Below are 9,422 nucleotides of genomic sequence, written 5' to 3'. Positions count from 1 at the left end.
GAGGGTCAGTACTGAGGGAGTGCCGCACTGTCGAAGGGTCAGTACTGAGTAGGTGCAGAACTGTCAGAGATTCAGTGCTGAGGGAGTGCTGCATTGTTGGTGGTCAGTGCTGAGGGAGTGCCGCACTGTCAGAGGGTCAGTACTGAGGGAGTGCCGCACTGTCGGAGGGTCAGTGCTGAGGGAGTGCTGCACTGTCAGAGGGTCAGTACTGAGGGAGTGCCGCACTGTCAGGGGGTCAGTGCTGAGGGAGTGCTGCACTGTCAGAGGGTCAGTCAGCTGTGGTGACTTTTATCTCGTGTCAGAGCCATTTACCAAATTTAAACCATGATATTTCACTCACATTTGCAAGTGAGCACTCTGCCACAACTGTTTGGGCTGACATTTGGCACAGCAACAATTTAGCAACATCAGCAGATGTGGGTCGAAACCATGAAGCTGCTCCTCTGTGTCAGTGCGGTGCGGGTTGGCACCTACCAGTTGGTGTAAGCAGTGGTCAGGGTTATCTCTCCATTGGCGTCTGTGGCCTGGGATTGCTGCAGTAGGACCTCCTTGCAAATCTTGCTCACATCGATGTTAACGTAATGGCCTACAGAATGGATGAACGCTAGGAATGCCTTGACACCGGATAGGACCTCAGACGGCTTGGCGATCTCCTGAGTCGCTTGGCTGTAGTTGGCCAGCCGCATGATAGCTCTGCGTGGCAAAACAGAAGCATCGAAAAGACACTGCCAGCTTGCTTTGACTGCGTAGGTGCGAGAGAGTCAGAGTCAAGTGCAGAGAAACTACCAGGAAAGACAAGGTCGGCCATGGAGCTTTCTCCTTACAGCTGACCCATAGAATCCCAACAGTGAGGAAACAGGCCATTCGGCCCAACAAGTCAAAACTGGCCCTCTGAAGAGCATCCCACCTAGACCCATTCCCCTACGCTATTACTCTACATTTGCCCCTGACTAATGCACCTAGCCTGCACATCTCTGGGCACTATGGGACAATTTAGTTAGGGTGGATTGCAGGTTAGGGTGGATTGGCCATGCTAAATTGTCCCATAGTGTCCAGGACATGTACGTTAGGATGGATTGGCCATGCTGATTTGTCCCATAGTGCCCAGGGATGTGCAGGTTAGGGTGGATTGGCCATGCTAAATTGTCCCATAGTGCCCAGGGATGTGTAGGTTAGGATGGATTGGCCATGCTGAGTTGTCCCATAGTGCCCAGGGATGTGCAGGCTAGGGTGGATTGGCCATGCTAAATTGTCCCATAGTTCCCAGGGGTGCGTACATTGTGTGCATTAGTCAGGGGAAACATAGAGTAAATGGGTCTGGGTAGGTTACTCTTCGGAGGATCAGTGTGGACATATTGGGCCGAATGGCCTGTTTCCACACTGTCGGGATTCTCTCATGAAACAGCATCATTTTGAATAATTTAAGAATAAGGGGAAAGAAACGAAAGATATAGCTTATAGAGAATCCAATTTATAAAGCCATTTCCATCCTGATCACCACGGATGGTACTGGTTATTATAAACCCCGTCGGGTTCAGCAATGTCCTTTAGGGAATGGAATCTGCCATTCTCACCTGGTCTGGGCCTACACGTGACTCCAGACCCACAGCCAAGTTGGTTGACTGTCAAATGCCGTCTGAAATGGACAAGGCAACTCAGTCCAAGGGGCAATTAGCTCACCAGTAATGTCTACCCTAATTCTCACAAACATGGATGCAGGTTTGCTCACTGAGCTGGAAGGTCTGTTTTCAGACGTTTCGTCACCATACTATGTAACATCATCAGTGAGCCTCTGAACAAAGCTTCATCCAGAACCCAACCTGAGCTACAAATCTTCTAAAAACCCACCCTCACAAACATAGACAGAAACTAACAGACAGAATAGTCTCTCGAAGGAAAAATGCAACTTTGTGAAAAAAAATGATGAGCATAAAAATCCTTAGATTCCCATCACTCTCAAAGGTATTCTATAATCTGTCCCGTCTTAACGCTCTGCACCCTCTCCTCTGACCCAATGATATAAACAATGACAACAGAAATTGCTGGAAAAGCTCAGCAGGTCTGGCAGCATCTTGATGGGTCCATGAATAGGAAGGGTTGAGAGGGATAAGGGCCAAACGCAGGCAAGTGGGACTCGATCGGTTTGGGAAACTTGGTCAGCATGGACGAGCTGGGCCGAAGGGTCTGTTTCTGAGCTGGCTGACTCTCTAATCAAGCAGCCGTGGGAGCAGACTTGGCTAAGAGGGATCGCCAAACGTTTTGGACGAGTCATGGGAAAGAACAAGCAATAACGTAGAGGAAAATGTTTTAAATCGAAAGGATGAAGGATTCAATCAGACCCAAGGGGACATTGGCAAGTTAAACCGGAGTCAAGGATTGTACTTGAATGATTGCTTGGAAGTACATGATATAAACCTTGCTGAAAGATTTCCATCTTGCTTACATCAGGCGAGGAACCATACTTGGAAAGGGAACACCAATTTATATGGCGTGAGAAGTGGGTACTGAGTGGTTGGATTCTGGTTGGCATGGCGATGCGGCAGGAACTGTTCATTGTCAATCTGAGTTAGTTGGTTAATTAAACTCCAACCAGGCTGGCGTGCATCCAAATGTTGTACCTTCATCCCTGTTGCGTTCTCCATAACAACATCCTGAGCATTAGGATTCACCTGAGAGTTTCTTCAGTGCATTAGTCAGGGGTAAATGTAGAGCAGGGGAATAGGCTTGGATGGAATACTCTTCGGAGGGTCGGTGTGGACTTTACGTGCTGAAGGGCCTGTTTCCACACAGTAGGGACTCTATTTCTTTTGATTCTAACAAAGATGAACAATTCCGTTTCGGTCAGAGGATATTTCCCGTTCTGAATGGCCCAGAGGGCAGTTGAGAGTCGACCGTGTTGGCTGTGGGTCTGGACTCACGTGTAGGCCAGATTAAAAGGAGATTAGTGACTCAGATGGGTTTTTATGACAATGATTTTGCGGTCATCATTAAACTTATAAAATCCAATTTTTTTTTTCTTATTGAATTCAAATTTCATTATTAGCCATGGTGGGATTTGAACCCAAGTCCCTAGAACATGAGCTAGGGGCTCTGGATTACTAATAACACCCCTTCCATGATAGAGAACAGTTCCTGTTGCATCTCCATGCCTACAACGGTCCAACCAATCAGCAACCTCCAGGATGTTGCCTGGAATGGAGAGTAGGTCGTACGAGGATAGGTTGAGAGTGCTAGGCCTTTTCTCATTGGGACGGCGAAGGATGAGGGGTGACTTGATAGAGGTGTATAAGATGATCAGAGGAATAGATAGAGTAGACAGTCAGAGACTTTTTCCCCGGGTACAACAGTGTTACAAGGGGACATAAATTTAAGGTGAAGGGTGGAAGGTATAGGGGAGATGTCAGGGGTAGGTTCTTTACCCAGAGAGTGGTGGGGGCATAGAATACACTGTCTGTGGGAGTGGTAGAGTCAGAATCATTGGTGACCTTTAAGCGGCAATTGGATAGGTACATGGATGGGTGCTTAAGCTAGGACAAATGTTCGGCACAACATCGTGGGCCGAAGGGCCTGTTCTGTGCTGTATTGTTCTATGTTCTATAACCTCGTCTCATGCCATCCAAATTAGTGTTCCCATTCCAAGTTCCTGGTGTCCCAGTCCTGACGAGAGTGAGACACAACGCTCTGACGTCATGTCTCCTTTTAGCTACGCATTACAAACGTGAGGTTTTTATGAGAGGATTTGGAAGGGTGTTTCTCAAAAATATGTCCGTGAAGAGAGTTTCGTGATCGGTTATAGGTCCTCCCTGGTGATGTCTGTTTGTCACAGGTTCCCCATTGATTACTTTAGCTTGTGGGGGAAGTGGATGGGATTCAAGTGATTGAGAGAGGCAGAGAGGCTAAATATGCAGCTCCCAGTTATGAGTAGATGGTCATGAAAGCGTTGTCTTAAGACCTGCAAAGAAACTGAAGTCAGAACAAATAATTAAACTCGACAATCCAAATGTGACAGCACAGTCTTTTCCAACAAAACTAAAGTTCTCAATACCTTCAAAGATTTGTGGTTGTGGAGCCTGATTAAGCCCCTTCAATGAGTAAGTAAAGTCCTAAGTTGGATTGTTAGAACAGTTTAAGACTGAAGAATTACTGTCATAAAGGCATGGCCCAGTCCCAATGGCGAGCCCAAGTTGTAGCGGTTACCTGGTGAGCCGGACTTCTAACTGGCTTGTCAAGTATTCAGTGGGTAATACGGTGTGCTCAAATACGACCAGCTCTCTCACGTAGTTGATGGCCATGCAGTATTCAGTGAGGGTCAGGTGATGTTTATCCATGCTGGAACAGAGAAACAGGTTTAGTGCTGCCTCTTCTGATCTATCCTTGACGACGTCGCAAGACATTGCTGAAAAGAGAGAGTCCCCTTCTTGCTCATCCCTCATCAGGACACAATTGCAAGAATACCACATTTTCAAAGGGCACAACAATTTATCCTGCAGGGAAGGAGAAGAGCCCTGATTGCCTGCCCTGGAGGAGGTGCCAGGGTCTGGCGCATTCCCGACAGCAATGACTCAACCAATCAGCATCAATGTGCCTATTTAGAAATTAAACAACAGCATTAGGTATAACTATGGCTACTCTGACGATGCTTTCACTTTAAGACGATATTTTATCCTTTTTTTAAAGAGAGGTTGTAATGCAGAGTTGGCTGCTGAAAACTACTTGAGAGGCCTTGGGTTTATTTTAATGCAGCCTGAGTGGGTGTGGCCAGCTCTCACAGATCAGGATTTCTGGGGTTTGGATTCTTGGTAGTGTCAGAAGCTACTGGGGTCTCAATAGAGCTTCAGTGAATGATTCCCAGCTGCTCTTCTCTCTGAATTTCCTGTTGATGTTGTTTCCTCCTGAATTGGAGAACTGCATGTGAGAACCTGTGTCGGAATTTGCCTTTTTGCCAAGGGGGGGGGGGGGGGTGTTGTTGATGGGATGGTACTGTTTTGAAACAGTCAATTAGCCATTGTTACTCTATATTATTCAGTCAAGATTTCCAGTAGAATCAGAGAATACCTCCAGCGTGGAAACAGGCCATTCGGCCCAACAAGTCCACACTGACCTTCTGAAGAGTAACCCACCCAGACCCATTCCCCAACATTTCCCCCTGATTAATGCACCCTAACCTACACATCCCTGGACACAATGGGACAATTTAGCATGGCCAATCCACCCTAACCTGCACATCCCTGGGCACTATGGGACAATTTAGCATGGCCAATCCACCCTAAGTTGAACATCTTTAGACTGTAAGAGGAAACCCACGCAGACACGGGGAGTACGTGCAAACTCTACACAGTCAGTCGCATGAGGCTAGAATCGAACCCGGGTCCCTGGCGCAGTGAGGCAGTAGTGCTAACCACTGAGCCACCACACCGCCCCACTAGTTAAGTGATTCTAAATTCCTCTTTCTTTTGTTTGCATTTTAACGACAGTGTTTAAATAAATAAATTGCTTAACATCAAGTGGCTTGTGCCACGTCTGGGAAACCCAGTTCACGTCTACCTTTAAGGTGAAAGAAACTTAGGGCCTACGCTACATTCTTGAGGTGGATCTACAATACCTGTTGGACCGTCCAGCAGCCTGAGAACCACCACATGTACTGAGCTGCAGTTTGGGGGTCAGGTGCACACCGAATGTCCTCAGACCTCCATCCCCCCCTCACTTACTTGGTGTCAACGGCTCTGTCCTTTCGCTGGCTCTCGATTCCCGGCTTTTCTCTGTTGGGCTCCGCTTTCTTGCTGACGGGCTTCTTGCGTTTCTTGTTGACGACTTTGCTGATGGTCTGAGCGGTGTGCTTGGGCAGGAGCTGAGGAGGAACCAGCCCAGCGGAGGCTGCAGGTCAGTCCAACGAACCAATGCCGGAAACGATATCAATCCCGCCCCACCCCGTCGCCTCTGTCTCTCACCTTCTCGCTGAGGTTATGTTGCTCATAGCACAGTTGGATCATACAGCCGCTGGCCTGTTTGGCGATTTCATGCAGAAAGCTGTTGCACAGGCCCAGGCTTCGTTTCTGGAGGACGTTGTACTGCCCGGAGAGAAACAAAAGCTGCCATCAGTTGTCACCCTCGCCCTGGGAGGAAACACTGACTCCGGTCAGACTGCCGTTCTCATTGGCAGCGCCCGCTGCATTGCATTTGCCAACCCGATATCGCCAGAGCGTGCCCGTCTCCACTTCTGGTGGCGCTCACCAGGACTCTGGGAGGCAATCGCTGAGCTTTGAGGGTGCCACCCTTGCGTCAGTGGGCAACTGTGCTATCTCCTCAAGTGAAGCTCACGTTAATTCTAGAGCTGCCAATCGGAATGAGAACTGCCTGGCAACCTATAACCCCCACCCACCAGCATCGGGCCAACTCTGAGCTAGGTGGCAGCACAAGCACTCTCTCTCGGAGTTAACGTAACAGAATGAGTCGCCCTGGAGTTGCCAAGTGGTGATGAAGTCACTTCCTGGAGACCTCCTCACACACTTCAGGCCAACACTCCTGACCAATGCGTCCATCCTGATGTGACGCACAGCCAATCAGCCAAGCGGCCTGTCCTTCCAACCTTTAACCTTCGAGACCTGTAAAGAGAAACCTTCAAAGAGTTTGACAAAAAACAATCTTCTTTTGACGTCCCTGCAATTTTATTTCTTCAGGGCCGCACATCGCAGCATTCAGGAGATTGACTTTCATTTCTGGCCCACTCCTGGACAGGTGGCAAACTTAGGCCCCAATGCTGGACATGAGAACCGGCCTAAGTCACTTCCTTTAAGAACATAGCAACAGGAAGAGACCATTGAGCTCCTTGAATTGCAAGGATGCCAAACCGCAGAGTTTCGCTGACTTGCAAAAGCAGCCAACTCCGAGACGGGGTGCCCTCCCGTGGTGACACAGTACCGGAAGAATGACGGTAAGATGGGTTAAGCTGGGAAACCAGCCGCGATGCACAGGCAAGGAGGCAGAGATGTGCAGTGACCGACCTCCTCAGGGCACATGTCGTGGATGCAGTTTGAGAAGTGGCAGCAGACCATCGGGAATGCGATCAGGTACGGCAGCTGTGAGGGCTCCTCGGTGCTTTGAGAGAACATCTTCTCGAACAAACGCGGGTAGAAACTGCCACAGAAAAGGGGCATTTGTCAAAGTGGGCAAAATTGCAACTGAGCAGAACAGTCAAATTGGCCATGCTAAATTGTCCCATAGTGCCCAGGGATGTGCAGGTTAGGGTGGATTGGCCATGCTAAATTACCCCATAGTGTCCAGGGATGTGCAGGTTAGGGTGGATTGACCATGCAAAAGTGTCCCATAGTGTCCAGGGATGTGCAGGTTAGAGTGGATTGGCCATGCTAAATTGTCCCATAGTGTCCAGGGATGTGCAGGTTAGGGTGGATTGGCCATGCTAAATTGTCGCTGGAAAAGTGCAGCAGGTCGGGCGGCATCCAAGGAGCAGGAGAATCGACGTTTCGGGCATGAGCCCTTCTTCAGCAATGAAACGTCGATTCTCCTGTTCCTTGGATGCTGCCTGACCTGCTGCGCTTTTCCAGCAACACATTTTTCAGCTCTGATCTCCAGCATCTGCAGTCCTCACTTTCTCCTCGTGCTAAATTGTCACATAGTGCCCAGGGATGTTAGGGTCAATTAGCCATGGGAAATGGAGGGTTATAGGGATAGGATAGAGGGGTGAATCTGGTTGGGATGCTCTTCGGAGGGTCGGTGTGGACTCAATAGGCTGAATAGCCAACTTCCACGCTTTAGGGATTCTATGATTTGGAATATTGTGAGCAGTATCGGGGCCCTGTATCTAGGGAAGGATGTGCGGGCCTTGGAGGGGGTTTACAAGATTGATCTTGGGGATGAAGGGTTTGTCATATGAGGAGGGGTTGGGGACTCTGGGTGTGTACTCGATGGGGTTTGGAATGATGAAGGGGAATCTGATTACAGAATACTGAGAGGCCTGGACAGAGTGGACATGGAGAAGATGTTTCCACTCGGAGGAGAGACTGGGACCCGAGGGCACAGCCTCAGAGTGAGGGACGACCATTTAGTACGGAGATAGGGAGGAAGTTCTTCAGCCAGAGGGTGGGGAATATGTGGGACCCATTGCTGCAGAGAGCTGTGGAGGCCGGGTCACTGAGTGTGTTTAAGACAGAGATGGATTAATAATGGGATCAAGGGTTACAGGGAGAAGGCAGGGGAATGAGGCTGAGAAACATAACAGCCATGATCGAATGGCAGAGCAGACCCGATGGGCCGAATGGCCTAATTCTGCTCCTATATCTGATGGTCTGATGGACCAGCGTATGTCAGGAATGTGGTTGCTGTCAACTGGGGAGAAATGAGGGGAGTTAAACACAAAATTAGGAAGGTCATGCTCCTGTTATACAGGATTCTGGTGCAAGCACATCTGAAATAAATGGGGTGGTCATGATCACTGTGCTGACAGGAGGACGTTAATGCGTTGGAAGCAGTTCAGAGAAGGTTTCCCAGACTAATCCTTGGAATGAGTGGATTGCCTCATGAGGAAAGGCTGGACAGGGTAGGCCTGTATCCTCTGGAGTTTCGTCGACTCTGAGGTGACTGAGTTGAACCGTATAAGATCCGGAGGGAACGTGAGCAGGTGGACTCGCCCTGGAGGGATTGCAGGGCATTCTCCAGCTCCGGAGTGGGATGTTGGCCTGGCACTCACAGGTCAACGTGAGGAGGAGAGAGGGGCCTCTGTCACTGGGTAACACGACTCAGGGGCGTTGGGCTTGGTTGCTGGGTAACCAGAAAGCAGGGTCCGGGTGTCGTCATCATGTACCAACCAGAAGATGGTGAGGTCAGCTGTCTCCTCTAACAGAACGGGCAAATGGTCCAGCAGCTTCGTGTGGAAGACGACGGTGTTCATCAGGGAAGCAAGCTTCAGGTTTTCACGAAGGATCAATGGAGTTTTGGCAACGCTGGTATAGGCCTGGAATACAGTGGGAAAATGGTGGAGCTCACTCACTCACGCTGAGGAAGGACGCCACGATGGCAAATTGGCAAATCCCGTCAGCCCCCAATCCAATCTGACCCTACTGCTTTCTGTCGCTGGATCAGATGCCAGTACATCCCCTTATGTTAACACATCACCACACTCCATCACAGCCCATGGCACTCCATCGCTCCTCCACCACCACCATCAACATGTCAGCTCTGGCACACTGGCATCGCTCACATCACACACCAAATGTGTGGCACGACGCTAGTGTCCCTACCTCAGAGCCAGGGGGCCGAGGATCAAGTCCCACCTGCTCCACACCAATCTTGCAGATCAGACAGATCATCGCGCTCGGTGGCAAAATATACTCGAAGACCTGAATACGGGAAAATCAAGGGTAATTGTTCAGGAAAGTGCTGAGGGAGTGCCGCACTGTCAGAAGGTC

The 9,422-nt window shown here is 49.5% G+C and overlaps 1 protein-coding gene across 1 annotated transcript in view; it reads right to left on the bottom strand.

Annotated features, from left to right (window-relative positions):
• The window catches only part of LOC122546558 (nck-associated protein 1-like), a gene marked incomplete at its 5' end in the record, with an annotated part of 11,488 nt that extends 2,135 nt beyond the window's left edge, over window positions 1–9,353 (bottom strand). Inside the window, 7 exons of the mRNA XM_043685245.1 lie at window positions 475–693; window positions 4,198–4,329; window positions 5,709–5,848; window positions 5,949–6,068; window positions 7,002–7,134; window positions 8,823–8,968; window positions 9,255–9,353. Of these exons, the coding sequence (XP_043541180.1) occupies window positions 475–693; window positions 4,198–4,329; window positions 5,709–5,848; window positions 5,949–6,068; window positions 7,002–7,134; window positions 8,823–8,968; window positions 9,255–9,353 (989 nt within the window). The remainder of the gene's footprint in view (window positions 1–474; window positions 694–4,197; window positions 4,330–5,708; window positions 5,849–5,948; window positions 6,069–7,001; window positions 7,135–8,822; window positions 8,969–9,254) is intronic.
• Window positions 9,354–9,422: the final 69 nt, after the last annotated feature.

Source organism: Chiloscyllium plagiosum, unplaced genomic scaffold (genome assembly GCF_004010195.1).
Source record: "Chiloscyllium plagiosum isolate BGI_BamShark_2017 unplaced genomic scaffold, ASM401019v2 scaf_43607, whole genome shotgun sequence".
NCBI classification, from domain to species: Eukaryota; Metazoa; Chordata; class Chondrichthyes; order Orectolobiformes; family Hemiscylliidae; genus Chiloscyllium; species Chiloscyllium plagiosum.
Note: the sequence above shows the minus strand (reverse complement) of the source record. Positions and strands in the feature narration are given on the sequence as shown.